General features: G+C 43.5%; 1 protein-coding gene across 3 annotated transcripts in view; it reads right to left on the bottom strand.

Annotated features, from left to right (window-relative positions):
* Nucleotides 1-491: 491 nt before the first annotated feature.
* The window catches only part of HUNK (hormonally up-regulated Neu-associated kinase), a 58,087-nt gene continuing 41,446 nt past the window's right edge, over nt 492-17,132 (bottom strand). For 2 of the 3 annotated variants that reach the window (XM_074858189.1, XM_074858187.1), the window contains exons 6-10: nt 15,612-15,747; nt 10,972-11,140; nt 9,786-9,869; nt 4,707-4,887; nt 492-2,343 (exon numbers count right to left, since the gene is read on the bottom strand). In XM_074858189.1, coding sequence (XP_074714290.1) covers nt 1,697-2,343; nt 4,707-4,887; nt 9,786-9,869; nt 10,972-11,140; nt 15,612-15,747 — 1,217 coding nt within the window. In that variant the 3' untranslated portion in view covers nt 492-1,696. The remainder of the gene's footprint in view (nt 2,344-4,706; nt 4,888-9,785; nt 9,870-10,971; nt 11,141-15,611; nt 15,748-17,132) is intronic. The other variant, XM_074858188.1, reaches the window with a different exon arrangement.

Below are 17,132 nucleotides of genomic sequence, written 5' to 3'. Positions count from 1 at the left end.
TAACATCCAATTTCTTTCTTGCAGATTTTGGTTTAAGGCCTGTGCTATGCTGAGAATCAGGAACATGTGCTCAGCTATGTGCTCTGCTGGGGACCTTTTCCCCTGCTCTGCTGGCCCTCCTCCCCCAGTCCCTGTGGATCTTTCGCATGAAACTGGAAGGAAAGCTTCTCAAACAGGGGCAACTCTCAGCATTTACACAGACACCAAACCAGGGGGCCACAAAACTGTTTGCAAAATACTGATGAAAATAGGGCTTGGATTCCTACTGATGGTCTCAAGGCAAAATCCCCAACTTCCAACAACAACCCCAAGAAGAAGACAATACCTCTGCTGCTTGGATTTTGAAGTGACATTAATTGGGTGGGCAGCAGTGGGGCACATGTGGGTCAGGGCTGCCCACCTGGGAACCAGACTGGAACAAACTTTGTTGAGACATCCCATACACACAAACACATATGCAAGCACGGTACAGACAAAAGAAAAGAGTAGTCTTTGGCTAAACCTTCTAATTTATAGGAAATTGTTTGAAGACAAAAACAGAACCAAAAAAATGTTGTCAACCTCTCAGATGTATCATTTACTTAGAAAAACAAGACTGGTATGCAGAACATGGTGCCTTTTTAAGAAAGTTAATCTTCACCACTCATAACAATACCAAATTTTTGGTAACCACTGCACTACCAATCTTGCAGTATAAAATGGCATTGGTACAGGTTCATGTGTCCTTTATTAGTCTTTTTAGTTCACTGCAGTCTCTCAGAAAAGCCTTCAGGTGTGTCCAATGCTGCCTTGCTATTAACGGGCTAATGCAGCCCTGCATGTAGGCATGCCATGGAACTAGTACAGCTGCAGAAATTGGAGGTGACTGGATTGTTTAAACAGCGTGATGCAATTTGGATTACTGTTTGAAATATCCACTTGCAGACCCATCATATGAAAGGAACAAGCCTCTAGTGTGGTGAATTTCCACGTGATGAAACTTGTTTTTAAATGACCATGTTTCTTCTGAGTGATGTCATTAAATCATCATTTTCTTTAGGAAGAAAACGATTCCATTATTAGCTACTTTATGTAATTAACTGTAAAATCTGCTTTGAATTTCAATACTCCCACTTTTTCTGAATGTTTAGATCACTCGTGTCTTTATTCAAGCTTCTACCAACTTCATCTTCTTGGCAGTGCTTGTTAGCAAGTTAACTTTGGACACAGAATCTTGAGTTTTCCCACTTGTCTAGCCATGTGAACAATGCCTGCAGCAGTACCACGTACTGTGTGGCACAGGCAGATGGAGCACGGACAGTCTTACCACAGATCCTGGATGGGACCAGCATTCATGACACCACGCAGATTACCTTGATGAATCAAACCGTTAATGCTCACTGTTCTTCCAATCAACCTTACTGCAATACTAGATGAGAGCAGTGAAAATACATATTCACATAGCTCTTTCAAGACATGTTTTACTGTACAGTCAGATGCCAAATGCTAGTATTTCTTAACAGCACAAGCAGAGCCCTTTTCTTTCAACTGTAATAAGTAGGACAATGCCTTCCTTAAAGCAGGCCTCTGATTTTCTACGTTGGACCACTGTGGTGTATTACGTAGTGACAGTATCATGCCTGTGGCTTTCCCTTCTTGTTTGAAGTAAAAAAGGTTAGGTCCCAGAGAATAGCAAAGCAAATCCCAGGATGTCAGACTAACACTGGCCACTGACAGCATCTGCTGCATTGAAGGAAATCTGTGTGGGACTCATTTGCTGCAGCTGAGGCATCCTTGCTTCCAACGGCTTGTCGCTTGCCGACTGCATCGTCTGGTTCCTCTTCCGCAGCATCTGTCCAATTCCCATCATGGGGAATCTGCCTCTGCTTTTAACACAGTTGGGGCTGCCCAAGGGGTTGTTGGAAACGAGTTGAGTAGGGGACACGGCTTCTTCCTTTGCCGGATACGCTTTTTCTTCATATGTGAAAGAGACTTGGGTGGGGTGGATGGGGGATGTACTCCCTGGCTGAAAAAGCGGGGACAGTGTCCTTTCACTTGAGCTTTTGTAAGGGAAATTCATTGGTGAGCCTAAAATCCTGTACTGATGAGAGGGGGAAACCTGGTCTATTTGGTCCTCCCTGTCAACTGACTCGAAGGAGTGCACAATATTCAGGATGAGAGGAGAGTCCTTTGCCCGGCTCCCAATGCGGGCTGGCTCCTGCTGCGGAGACTCTTGCCTCTTGAGGAGCCGAGGGGTTCTGGGGGGCGGCTGCTGGACTTCGAGGTACTCCAGGGAGCTGGAAGTGACACAGCCCGTCTTGGTTGCCAGGGGTTCATGGAAAGGGCTTACCCCGCCACTGGAGTCTGCAAGGCAATCAGAAAAGGAGCCAGAAGAGCAGATTGCATTTAATAGCACTGCCTTCTCTGCCTCACGGCAGGCAGAGTCTGACATCACCTTTAACAAATTTTAGAAGAGCGTGACAAATGCACTAGCTAAAACAAATGGTCGTAGGGATATACCCAGAACCTAATTCCTTGTCTCTCATTTGATACTTACGTTGCTGTTTCACGGGCAATTTATCTGCCACTTTCCTCAAAGGCAGGAAGAGTGCTTAAACTGAGTAAGACATGGACATGAAATGGAAAACCACAGATGTCTTCAGCTGTTTGTATTAATTATATCCTCTAAGGCTATGTCTGAGAAATCTCACATTTCCCCTTTCTTAGCATAACTCTGCATGGTTTTTACTGGGTCTGCATACTGTATTCCCTGACATACCTAGAGACAGAGGGGACAACAGTGAGTTAATCCCTAATGTCTTTCTTTGCATTTTGGAACAAAATCTGTTCTTGGTTTCACACATGTAAATATGGAGTAGCTGCACTGGCCAGATTCAGGCTGCTACAGTTGGAACAGATTTGCTACATCGACTTCAGCAAGAACCTTCCTTCAGCAAGGACCAAATATAAATGGAACAATCTTTGCAGGATTTGGACCAGTAAAACAAAACAGCTCGTGGAGAAGATCTGCTTGGCTTCTACAGGATGCTGAAACTTGCTTATTTCGAGCTAGTTGAACAAAAACACATTTTGCTGCCTTTATGGGAAGCTGTCCAAGGACCCTGCTTTGCTAGGTTCCCCCTAACTGAAAGAATAGCAGACTGGCAGTTAACCACTGTCCATGAGTTCCCTTGGTCTCAAACCATCTAAAAGAGATATAAAATAATTTAGGTCTGCCAGCCTTCAGGTCACGGCCCCAAATCGCACATGTATTTCTTTTGAAAGGGATGGTCTTGGCAGGGGTTAAGACCTGAATGGATGTATGGGATGAAATCACTTGCATTGAGAGTTGTCTGGGAAAAGCAGTGCAGGTTTAATCTGACTAGTTTCTTTCCTAAACTGGTCAAAATTATCTGACCACTTCATTTGAGAAGTGTCAAAACATGGTTTCCATAAGCAGAGAAATGCTTTAGCTGAGATCTGAACGATTTTCAGGTTTCAGTTCAAAAAAGCAGGAAGAAACCTAAAGAGGAAAAAAAATTAACTAGGTTTACTTCCCCCTGTGGCTCCCTCCCAGAAGGAATGAAAAATTCTGAACAAAATGAGCATTTTTAAATGTTTGTTACATTTTTCACAAAAAGTATGTTCCATTTCTGACCAGCTCCGTGGACTACTGCTACCTTGCAGCAGAGGTGCCTGTGCTGCCAAACAAACACCATTCTAACATTTTATTAGGTAGAACACATCAAATGATAAATTATCAAGTAATGAGAAAAAGCATAAAACCACCATAAGTCACCACTCTAAATAACCCTGACATCACAGTAAACATTTGATAACGCCGTATTTCCCCCCCTCTGCTCTGTAGTGACCTCCCCTCATTTAGTTCCCTTATTTAACAGCCAGCTACATCACCTTCCTGCTCCTCAACGTCTCCCATCCACGTGTGCGCTACCGACACCCCGTTTTCCCTGCTGACTCCCCTTTTCCTCCACTCCTTTCTTCTGCCTCCTTTTGTGAGCAGCTCTCACCCATCCCTCCCAGGTTGCCTCCTACCCTGCATGATTCATGCTCTGCTCTCTTCTGTCTCGTCTTTTCCTCTCCCTGCTAATGCTTTCCCCCTCCTTTTGCTGCCTGAAATTTGCCGGGGTTGGTGGTCCCACCTGCATTTCCTCTTGACTGCTTATTTCCCCTTCCTCCACCATCAGCTGCTGCCCACTGCTTCTCCCAGGGATGCCACTGTTACCAGCACTCTCCTCAGGGTCAGGGTTTTCTTCCCGTGCTGCCCCTTAGTCCCCTCTTAGCAAAACACATTCACCGGTAGGAAGAAGCTTGTCTACCGGCTTTGGTTTGTCAGTGATCTGGGGTGGGTGTTGATACTTTCAAAGCACCAGTGTGAAGTGCAGATGATTTTGTATAAGTACGTATAAATAGGGAAAGAAAGCTTTTTTTAAAACACTGTGGGAATTCTGTCAAATAAAAACAGAAGTAAAAGTGAGGATTCATGACTGCTGAACATCGTCACGGTTTCCTCAGGATGTTTCGTTCAATGTTTGACTACATTATCCAGCCCTCTTTCAGATACCACCTCCAGAGCAGACAGCAAATGCAAGCCCACAACTATTTACTAACAAACACACAACACACAAGACGCTCTCATTAATACTGCACGTGCCCACGCATGCACATACACACAGGGATACACCACTGGTATTTCTCCCACTGACCTTTCTCTGGACCTCCAGCCTTGGTGACTTTCCGGTCCTTCAGCAGAGCCTTGGTGTTCTGTATCTGTGAGATAAGACAGGAAGAAGGCTGTCTATATGAAACTGGACTTTTCTCAGTTTTCTTTGGGAGCTGACGGTGTAGAATCTCCCCTTTCTTTTCTTGCTCTTTGAGTTTTTTGTCCTTTAAGTTGCAAAACAAACAAGAACAATTTGGTTTACTTAAGGGAAGTTTAAATGACCCCCAGACTTATAAGCACGCCACTTACCGAAGCTGAATTAAATACTATATATTTACAAGGAACTTATCCTGGCTACTCAAAATAACTAAATCTTCCATGTCTCATTTTCCTCTGATCTGTTTGACATGATTTCATGGCTCCCATCTGCTCTGATATTCATGCAGTGAGAAAGTTGGGTTTGGAAAATTAAGGGAAAAAGGCAGCTTTCTCTTCAGAGGCCATTTCTCCTAGGAGACCTCGTTGGAGCAAGCAGATACAGGTTTATGCTCTTCCATACCTGAAATTTGCCTCCCTATTTAAGCACCTAAAAAAGGTCTTTGATTTCTCTTTATTGTACTTCCTCTGACGTTTGAAAAGGTGAGCTGCAAAGCTTTAAAGAAGTTTAAACTCACTGAGTCATCTATCTTCTGTCCAAACAAGATCTGGAGGAATATGGCCCTTGCTTTTACAGCATCTCTGCAACTGCACAAGACATGGAGGGGGAGAAAATTACTGACCCAAGACTTCCCTTAGCCCTAACTCCTTTTCACGACAGGGAAGAATGCAAGCGCATACATCCTAAAAGATAGGTTTGATCTCCAGTGATGACAGAGGAAAAACAGAATCTGGGAGTGGGACTCAGAAAAGGAATCCAATTTTCAAAGCACTGTTTTACAGTGAAAATTCATTATATCTTCTTTCAACATGAATCACTAGATTCTGCAAGCTCCATAATGTTATCTACCTGTCAGTGATTTCAGGGGGAGCCAAAAGTTTATTTCATGTCAAAAAATCAGGCATCAAGACACCTAAGAGGAAAATAACCTGACTGCACTCATTACAATCACTCTCAGCTCAGAGAGAGTCCAGCTCCATGCACAGGTGGTGTCTGGGCACCACTGGGCTCACTAACCTTTGAATTTTCAGAAGTTATGGAGTCAGAAGGAAGAGCTTCAGTGAATCACGAACTAGAGCTTTTAATTTTATACAGAAAGTGCTTAGGTGACTTGGGAGAGAGAGAACCAGAGACCCTCTGTGAACTCCTCACTGTTTTCACCTCAGTCTCCCTTCATGCATGCTTTTTTTGGCCCAGCCTTCTCTCCATCCATCCCTTATCTCCTCCAATTTCTTTCCCTTTAGCTAGCTAAAGCTGGCTAACCCTTCCACAGAAACAAACCAATGCATTATGGAGCAGTCATCACTTTGCTTGAGTGATACCTCTTCATTCACCTGATGTCTTTTCTCTTGTCTTTAGAGGCTGTAAACACCTCCAGCACCGAGCATTTATTCCTCCCTGCCCACGGAACAACATGTTGCTTGGAACAACACAACATCTGATTGGTCCTAGGCACTATCTTGGCGAGCACAGTCACTACTGATGACAATGAAGTGATAACAATAGCAATAACAACAACAACAACAATAATAATAGTAATGATGCTGTGTGAACAACAACAACAACAGTAATAATAATGATAACAATAATAATGATGCTGTGTGAATAACATCCTGAGACAATAGAGTCAGTGGGAGCTGTACAGTTAGTTTTGAGCCCACCACACTATTTTTCCTCTGAAGGCTCTGAAGCTCTGCTGCCAAGTTCAGCAGAGACTGGGCTCTACTGAGTATCTTTTTTTAAAGGTACTTGTGAGGATGAGACCAAGCGGTGACTATATTAAGCCTAAAGGAGCCAATCAGGATTGTTAGAAGCTTTCTGCTATTTTGGATAGGTGAGGGAATGATTTGCATGTCAGTTGCTGCAGCATCTGTCAGAATGCAGGACATTTCAATGCTGCAATACCTTTAGCCTAATGGTGCAAGAGCTAAGCCGCAGCTCCTCACCTGCCAAGTGCTTCTGACTTTGCCTTCAAACTGCTGTTACGTTTTCTAAGTTGCAGTAACACAGTCAGTCATGACATACAATTAAAGCACCCACAAAAAAGAAAATTCACATATCCAGTGTTAGCAATTAATTAGTTTATGCTGGATGAATGTTGCAAATAGTCTTATAAGTATTTTTAAAACTTACTAACATGTTTCTCTTAGACAATTGTGAGAGGGGAAACGACCAAAATCCTAAACTCCCAATGTGCCACGTATTATTATATTTTAAAAGGAAAGATAGATTTCCTTTAGGGGAGTTATAAAAATTCACTCTTCACTGTACTGTGCACAGCCATGTAATGGCATGCTGTCACACAATGCAGGAGTTGTACCGGTATGTTATACTTGAATAGGTTTGGCATTACATCATCCTCTGCTATTTCCTGTCCTGACCTCGACCCGAAAACTTACTCTTAGTCCCAGCAATGGACTGAAAGGAAGATAAAGGGTATTTGCCTTGGCCATATCTGAAATGGTGATAAGAACATTAAAAAATTTCAAATTCCTTGAGTCTGAGCCCATTAGCTACCCTGCAGGAGGCAGGTATCCCCAGTGCTGGTCCCCTGGATTCGCTGGAGGGACGGCCACTCATCACCTGAGGCCTCTCCAACAAAAAGAGAGAGATGGAGAGAGACAGACTGCTGCCTCCCTCCTCCCTGTGCTGCCCATCTGCCCTGAGCACTACGACGAAATCAGCCTGCAAAACAGCCTGGTTACTTCGCACCAACAGCAGTTCCTGGCACCCTCAGCCCTGGTGCACTGATCCCACCACCCCAGGTTAGGAAACCTAATGGAAAAGAGGGTCTGGGCACAACCACTGCCCCTGTGCCTGGCTGCCTGCCCCAGCAGCAGGCAGTGCTGCTGGCAGGCAGCCCCCCACCTGAGGCAAAGTCTGTATTTCACATCGCTGGAGTGAGGTGAAAGAAATTCAGCCGGCTGCTGAAGCTGACCAGCTCTCCTCTCCCTGCTATTCCCATGGCAACGCACAGCTCCACAATCTGTGCAGTGGCTGCCGAGGGACCAGTGAGTGCCTCCCAGTTCCCCTCTGGAAATGGGGGGTAAAAAGGGACTCTAACTGCAGCTCATGAACCTGCCTGAGCTTACAAAATTCCTATTCCTGAGTCCCAGTGGCACCCACTGATCCCAGTGGCATAAACTAGATACTACCAGGGCTGTGTTCCCATCCACATGAAGGCATTTTAGGAGATGTCTACCATAGTTACAAATAGCAGTAGCATCCCAGGGTCTGTATTCACCCACATATGCTGCTTCAACTGTCCTGGTACAGGTAAAGGTAACACAATCGCCTTGCATAAATACACCTAAAGCAATATAAAACACGCTTTATACTCAGCTAGGCCCAGGCAGAAAGAGAATATACTGTATTATTATTGCAGTGTCTGCACCGTGATTGCATCAAGGTAACTATTTCAAGAAAGAAATGACACCCCCTCATCCTCTAAATAACTACACTGGGACTAACTCCGAGTGCAGGAGAGGCTTTGGAGGGAGCCTTTATCCCTAAGCATGCCTACAAACCAAACTGGGGTCATACAGTGGTGTTTACTAATATGTTTAACTAACATACTGTTAGTTTTCAATTATCCTTAGGGAAGTCAAACATTGGTTCCGCTCTAGGGGTGTGGAGATTTCAGGACCACCACCAAACCAGACCATGCATTTCTTTCTTGGCTACATGCAGGTAGTAGCAGGCTGGCCTTGCTGCAGACTCCCCTGCGTGGGGTGGGTGTGCAGAAGCTGCAAGCTAATGCCTGGATGGCAGGCAGAGCTGCCCGTGGCTCTCCGTCACCGTGCAGAGAAGTGACACGAGCAGCTGGAGGAAACTGGCCCAGAGAGTGTCAGGATGCACCATGCAACATCTGCAGCATTCACCTCCAGGGACCTGCCTGTGTTCCCAGGGGAAGGTTGCCCTGCAATAGCTTGAAGTAAGCTGTCAAAGAGCATTTTGAAATATTATATTCATTGAGTTGACCCATTGCTGACACATTTAAGTAAGGTGGGTTTTGATTTATGTAAGAAAAGAATGATAAATACTTTGCCCTGATATTTCCATCTGGCTTGCAGTTCAACTTGTCTTGCAGTCTTTAATATAAACAAAACCAGCCATGATACAAATTTGCCCCTGAAATTAGATCATCAATCCAGTGCTGAAGAGTAGCTTTTGAAATAGGTAGACTCTTCAAGAATACTGCTCTTTGTGTTGGTAGGTAAGAATTGCACAACTCATATTACTCTTGTAATTTTAGTGCTTGGCAAAGAATCAGCCAGGGAAGAAAAATCCAGCCATAAGAAGACTCCTATTATCTGAAATGTGTTCTCTTAATACAAACTACCTTCTCTATTGCAGGCAAAAAGACTGGAGATCGACAGAGCAAAAGGTAACCTGGTTAAATCTTTTCTCTGGCCAAGGGAATTCCCTCACAATGCAGTGGGCTAGTTCTGCGTCACTTCTAAGAAGTAAAAACCACTAATCTGGGTACAGTTTTGTGCTAATACAGTTTCATAATTTCTGGTAGTCAAGCCAGGGTTGGCCCAGCACACCAGGAAAGCCAGATGACCAGGGAGGGTCACCCTGGGTGTCACTCAGCTCTCTGCCCTACACCACCAAGGTCTTGAGACTCAAGGCAGTTATGGTCTTCTTACACCACCAGCAACTTGCTCCCCAGAATGAAACTCCAGAGCCCCCTGAAAAAGTTTGCATTATTTTGCTAAACAGAGCATTTTAAACTTTATTTTCTTCATAAAAGCTGAAAGTCACCTTTACACTTCCACCTTAGGGGGTTGCTATTTGTTCCTTCAAAGAGAAATTGAGGGGATTATTTGTCCTACACAGGCAAAACCACAGGTGTTTTTTTTCTCTGCAGGTCCAGAAACCCATTGCCTTAATCACAATTGCCAAGGATCCTCGAATTCAGTCTGCTTTCAAAGTACCTTAATGAGCTTCAATGAGCTTTACCTCATAGGAGTCTTTATTTGCCTTGTATTTTTCTATCTGGTACAGTTGGTTCTTGTGGCAAATATTGTCCTGGCCTTCAGACTTCTGTGGAGAGAGAAACACAGAAAAGTAAAGTATGTAAAATAATTAGAGAAACCTAATATTCAGTTACTGCTTAATGGACCGTATCTGCTCTTGGAATTCAGTGGAGGTTGCATCTTACTGAGATGGTGAATTTGGTCCATTACATTTTAAATATCATTGTTGGCATCATCATTAAAACAAGCTTGCTAAAAGAACTGAGAAAAGAAAAAAACTAATAAGCTCTTGTCAGATTGGAAGGCCGTTGGGGATAATTTCTGTAAGAAGCAAATGCATTAGGAAAACTCCATACAACCCACCCTCCTGCCTGTGCGGTCACATAGGAGCCTACAGGCCCTCAACTAGTTATGACTCCTTGCCAGACCGCAGGCAGCTGTGTGGAGAGGCCAAGGGCAGAGAGCGCGCAGCTTGTCTTTCTGCGCTGTGCCCATCCTAGCACGCCAGCAAGTACCATGCAAAATGTGGCCTGAGAGCTCAGCTCCCCAGGATGTACAAGGAAGGATGACATGTGGCAGCAGATTCCTGCCCTAGAGAAAGCTGCTGTGCAAACCCATCAGCAGTGTTTCTGACCCCCAAGCCGTACTCAGGGGCCAGAAAGGTTGGCAGAACACTAGGAGACTTTATATTCATGCTCTTTTGCATGTAAAACTTTCAGCTAAGTTTTCACTTAAAAACTAAATACAATCTTAATAGCTCTTAAGCTTCCTCTTGATTTTCTGAATCAAATTACATTGTGTTATTGATATTTCAAGCAGTAGAATTATCTCAACATACAGACACAGTACGCCACAAGTAAGGCTCCACGTGGCAAGTTTGCTTTCTGTACGGTAACTGCCTAGCTGGAGGGGATCTCCTATGGAAAGAGGGACTTGTGAGACATAAAGCCTGTCGGCAGTTATCTGTGCAACCTGGAGAACTCTTATCTGAAATAACATTATCAGTTTGCAAGGAATACTTCCCCTTCATGGTTACTGCTACAAAATTAAAAAAACAAAAACCTTGGGTAAAGCCTTGAGATGAAATGCTGCAAGCAGGGAAACTTTTAGCACTCTTTTTACCCTCCTCACCCACTCGTCCAAAGAATCGGCATCAAGCAGTACCTTACCCTAAGGCTTGCCAAGTAGCGCTCCAGCTTCTTATTAAGTAGAAAGTAGATGGCAAGCGTGTGACTCGCTCTGTTTGAGAGCACAGTGTTGATGACGTCGCTGTTCTTGTAGCCGAGCTTCTCAGTCATATGGAGCAGCACGCTTTGGCTGAGGTCCTCAAGGTGAATCCTGCACAAAGAGAGAGGCAGAGCACACCGTTCGTACCACCCTCCCAGCAGCAGAACCTTGCCAACCATGGGGAATGTGGCAGAGTGTAAAGAAGAGGCTTGAAAGGCTCAGTAACATGCCAGTGATTAGCTCCCTCCTCCTGTGAGCAGGCACGAGAAGGGCAGACTGTTTGGGAACCACGGGCACTGCAGGAAGCCGTGATAGCTGAATGAACAGCACTCTTCCCACCATGTCCTACCCTGATGCAAAATGGCACCGTGATGCTCAGGACGCCAACATATGTTACCCTACATCTGACCAGTGAAGACCATCAAGATCATCTGGCTGGTTTTGAAGGAAAAGAGGTAAAATCCAACTCAGGCAGCTACATTTGGCTTGCTGAAATTACTCTTTCCTTGTAATCAAACACCACTGCATTCAGCTTCACCTCTTACCTGTTACACAATATTCATTCACTAAGCAGCTAGGGAATTTCATGCCGGAGAAGGGGCACGTACAGGGAGGGTTATGACAGCAGCTCTCAAAATGGTAAAACTGCTGCTATACTCATGTCAGTTAAAAGCACAAGTACAAGACATGTTTATGTATGTGCTCTTCTATAAAGTCTATACCAGACTCAGCCAACGCAAGACATGGAGTACAGCAGCCTTGTGGAAATGGCAAAGTATCTTCTCAGTCTAAGTTAAAACCAGATTTTCCAAAGAAGTCTGCTCCTATTTAGACCTCTAAATGAACTGGCCAGCTTCCCAGATGTACCCGTCAACTCCCATCCATTTCCAAAGAAATGCTGGGTTTCATTTGGTTTCTAAAGGATATTCCTTGCTCCTAATATCAAGCCTAATATCCAGCTAAGGCAACTTAGGGAAGCTTAGGTTGTGGGCTTTTTTATAACCTGCTTTCTGCCTTCGAAAGGACAATTCTCCACCTTTCCCACTCCTGCCCTGTTGTCCCCCTGTCCTGTGCACCTGTGATGCAAGGAATGCCTGGACAGCAGTCTGGGTCCAACACAGAGGACTTAGACAAGATGTAAAACATCTCAAATAACTCTTTTCCTTTATTTGGCATGCTTATTAATATTCATTCTGCAGCTAAGGATTAGGCTTTTTTTAAGTTCAAAAGCAAAACCTACCTTGGCCATCGCACATTAAAGCATCTCGACAGCAAAAGAAATTCAAGCAATTTCTACTTACAGCACTCAACAAAATGGGAAATTTTTGCTTGCCTTCAGGGAATTTCTTTAATAAAAGCAAACTTATAAAAAGCCTGGGAGTATATTCTCCTGAAAATGCAGTTTCTTCCATTCTTCCACCTTATCTTCATGCTCTCCCCTTTCCTACCATGTTCCTGTCTTGGGAACAACGGCCGTTATCCCCAAAATGGTGGAAGAGCACTGCAAGAACTTAACACAGCTTCTTGCTTAGCGGATTAAGAGAGGGAGTGATTCTCTGCAAATTCAGCAGTGGATTTTTCAGAACTATTTTGACACATCTTACCCATATCTGCACCTAACAAAAACTTGGAGAAACTGTCAAAGCTAACTTTAGTGGTACTTTCTGAGGCAAGCTCAAAAGGAGTCAGGACATGTCTTTGAAGTGAAAGAAAGAATCTGTATGGCCTTTATCCTTTACAGTGTCACATAAAATCTGGGTTCAGATTTCTTTTGTTTTCAGACCAAATGATGAGAAAAGCAGTACAATGAGAAAGAAAGAAAGAAAGAAAGAAAGAAAGAAAGAAAGAAAGAAAGAAAGAAAGAAAGAAAGAAAGAAAGAAAAGAAAGAGAGAGAAATGGTTTTTTTTTCAATAGCAAAGCATAGCATTCCACACTGATGTTTCCTTTAAAAGTGCTTATAATAGGAAAGGATTATTATCGTCACCATATACACATACATGCATGAGCAAACATATGCCCTATCTATAGTTTGGTACTGCATTTTCTTCTGTTCTTCCATTTGATTCGCTTGCCTTTAGAAGGGAATGATTAATGGGCACTCCATAAATAAAAAGCATTGCACAGTTCTATCTAATAGCATCCAGCCTCTTCTGTAAGTCACCTACCTAACTGCACCACACAACCTGCATAAAGCCTGACAACTGCAAGCTAGGAATTAAAAAATAGAGGCATGAAAACGTACCTACAAATGCAAAAGAATTATGAAATCACATTCAAGCCCTATTTCTGTCTTTTTTCCTCTTTTCTGCAGATAAGACACACACATCAAGAGCATTAAATTACCCATACAGCTCTCAGTTATACTTACATTCACTTAACAGATGCTACATTTAGTAGATTGATTAGACTCATTATGACAGTGATTTCATTAGCTTAATGACTCATTTAGTTTACACTTGTTTTCCCTTTCTTTACCATTCAATGTTCATATGTACCATACTTCAGTACAGTCCAATACACCATAGAAACTCAGATTTCCTTTTATTGGACAGCATACTACACAAATTAACTCAACTGCCCTTAAATTTGGGCCAGTAATGTCGAGATAATGGGTCTGCCTGTTCTCATTCTTATTCCTGGTGAAACAATTGTTCGCAGGGGCCATCTTTATATTCTGTCCACGTAGGTCTGGGGATTGCAGGCAGCTGGCCTCACATTTGCCCTCCCTGTTTCTAGTGATGCCTCCAGGCATCCAAGCTGCTCACTGTCTATCCAACCATATTCTGAGAGTGGGAGACCTATTATTCTCCTCAGGTCAAAGAACTGCATAGTCAGAGTGATTCTCCATGATGCAGTACTTGAAAGTTAAGACACTACCTTTGGAAGGGAAATGCTTGCTGCTAAATTAGGGCACCTCTGTTGCCTGTCAATACAGAGGGAAAAGGGAGGTGACTCAGGTAGGAGTCCGGACTGTGTGGGCTATGACCCATAAGCCGGCCAACAGCAACGTCAAAGGGAAAGGTCTCCAAAAATTCCTAAAGGCTGTCCCTAGATTCAGGGGTCAAACTGATTTCCTATGCCCAGGTCTCAGCATGATCAAGCAGTGGCAGCGCTCGTCACCTGTTTCAGCAGTAAGAGAGGGGTGCTGCAGTTGCCTCTCAGCCCCATAGGGTTTGGACCCACAGCTCTGAAACACACCCTGTTCCCCTGGCTAGTGGTGGAGCAGAGGGGAAAACAGGTGGGAGACACTTTGACCAGCAAAGCTGTGACCTGAATGCTGAAGGCTGGCTGTATGCAAGGCTTGAGCATGCCTATGGGACCAAGTCCTTCTGGGCACCAACACAAAGAGATGGCCTGGTTGGTGAACACCAAATCATTTTTGGGTGAAGGACAGTGGTTCAGATGGTCAGACAGAAGTAAATTGCCACGCCCCTAGGCACACACTACATCTGACATCTGGTAACTGAGTAAACTGTAGGGGGGAAGTTAGGATCTTCACTTAGGGACTCTCCTCTTAGCAAGTTAGGACAGAAATTTTGGGGCACTATCAAATTTTAAGCAGAAAATTAGGCTTTATGTTGCTGTCTTTGCCTCAGTCTTACTTAGGATCTTGGCCTGCAAGCTAGTAACTCCTACAGTGAATCCTCTGCAGGCTCTAGATTGTGTATGAGACACAGCTGGAGGGCTTTGATACAGGAAGGAGGTTTTATCTGATCAAACATAGACATATATTTCTAAGTGAGTTGCCCAAGGCTCAATTTACAGTCACTGGAGAGGAACGTGGATCTCCTGGGCACAAAGTCATCCTATTGCAGAATCAAAAAGAAGTCAGATGAATCATTTTGTAAAAAGGGCCCTTATTTCTCTCCATTGACTGTAATGAGAGCCCAGGCTGGCTGGCTCATGTGTCAACTCTACACTGCACATGTTTAGAGTCAAGCAAGATTATTTCTAACCAAAGTGGACCACAAGTATCTTTCTTCTTTTTTCCTAGATGGATGTTTGACTGGACATGAGATTTGTTCTCTGTTTGCATTTAGTCATGCATTCAGCACTGCACAGGTATTCAAGATCAACAACCAACAAAGCAAGATCATTCAACTCTGACCTTTCTCACCACAGTTTGCATATTTACTTAATCTACTGAACCTCATGAATGTATCACAAATAGGCATAGCCTCTATTGGAAAGGTAGATTGGCTGTGACTGACAAACTAGGAGATCAGAACTACCTGTCACATATACGCATTCCAAGGTCTGGAGCCAATTAATCATATGATCTGTACCCCAGATCACCCTGCAAATAATGCATCGTACGCCACCTTCTAATTTACAGTGTTTTTGACCATTTCAAGCAACACATATTCAATGGCCAATCCTAATCACTTTTAGAATGGAGTCACAAAAGCAATCCCAGAAAATGCACTGGGATGCTGTCACGCGAATGGAACTGAAACATCAGAGCTGTTTTAACATATATATTGTTTTATATACATTATATAGGTATACACATTATATATGTTTTAACATATATAATGTATATGCACCCTGGCAGGCTTTCTCCACTCTTCTGCACAGTACCTGTTTGGATATGTGACATTAGGTGGTGCTCTTCCAGGGTAGTTCTCATTAAGCCATCGATTTGCAAGTGCCTGCTGGATGTTTGGTCTTTTTGCAGGATCTGGCTCTAGTAGTAATCGTAGAAAGTTTATGGCCGCTGTGAAGAAATTAAGAAAAAAAACCATAGCTACATCATCTGCTTTATGACTTAACACAGTAGTTGAGTTACTACAGGTGTGTAGCCTGACCAAGAGTATACTAAAAACAAACATTTTCCTTATGGTATGCTCTAATGTCCTTGAGAAAAAGGAAAAACTGATAACGGATTAGTAAGTAAAATAAACAATGATTTATAGTCACAATGATTTATAGAGTCATAAAGGAGAGGAGAAAAAGCACCTTTTGTTTCAGAGCTTGTTTGAAGTTTCTGAGCAGGTTAGCCAAAACTTAATTTTTGTATGAGGACAAGAAGCTGGAGTCAGGTCGGAAGCAAATCAATCAATCTGTGTTTAAAGTAGAAGGAGATGGACTGGGGATGAGTGGAGAAGAGGGATGCAGAGCTGGGAGGGAAGACACGGAGAACTGGGCTGCCTTTGACATTCTAAGGACAAATTCTCTCCTGGTTTCCATCCAACCTACAATCAGTTGTAGGAGGTTTTAGCCAAATTAAAAGAGTACAGTAAAATTAATGAGCTTTATTCTGTTTTCAAATACCGATCCTTCAACTTTCAGTGACATTCAGTCAACCCTCGATATTTTCTTGCAACAACCCTCAAAAGTAATTTTATAGTATTTTTAAGTCAAGTGCTTCTTATATGGTTAGGAGCAATGAAATCAAATGATTTGCTTAAAGACTCACAAGAACTCTATAGCTGAGCTGAAAATAGTCTCTGTTTTAACTAGATCTGGTCTTTATCCTCAAATTACCAAGGCTCCATTCAGTTTATAGACAATATTAAAGAGTTAACTATGTCCTCTACAATTCCCTGCATGAAAAATAAAGAAACCTAATTCTGGGAAAACCAAGATCAGAATGATTTTGTAGATGAGATACAGTCAAGTGAGATGATGTCAAATGAGTCCCGAATGAAGTCAATGGCAAGCATGAGGCAGAAGTCATGGCTGCGGCACAATTTTCTCCGGGTCAGATGGACAGGACCTTGGGGCTTTTTTTCCACCTTCTTCCACAGCAGAGCTGCAGTTCCCATCCTACGCTCTCCTGAACATATCGTGCCTACTTACAAGCTTACAAGCGCAGGCATTGCGGGCAGTGGCAGCACGGGACCACTGTGGTATGGGATGTGTCTTCTGGGTAAGCTGCAGTACAGCCTTGCCAACATAGCTACTTCAGCTCAGTGCAGGCAAACCTCTTAAAGGCTTGTATTACAAAGCAGATCAAACTGGATGTGCTAACGCCTCAATGCTAGAAAGCTGCGAAATTATGGACCAGTCTTCCCATTCAGCTTTACAGCCATTTGACATCACCACCACAGCATGCTGACTCGTCACCACGCCATCCCATACTCTGAAGCAGAGCAGCCG

The sequence above is a fragment of the Strix uralensis genome, chromosome 2 (assembly GCF_047716275.1).
Source record: "Strix uralensis isolate ZFMK-TIS-50842 chromosome 2, bStrUra1, whole genome shotgun sequence".
Lineage (NCBI taxonomy): Eukaryota > Metazoa > Chordata > Aves > Strigiformes > Strigidae > Strix > Strix uralensis.
Note: the sequence above shows the minus strand (reverse complement) of the source record. Positions and strands in the feature narration are given on the sequence as shown.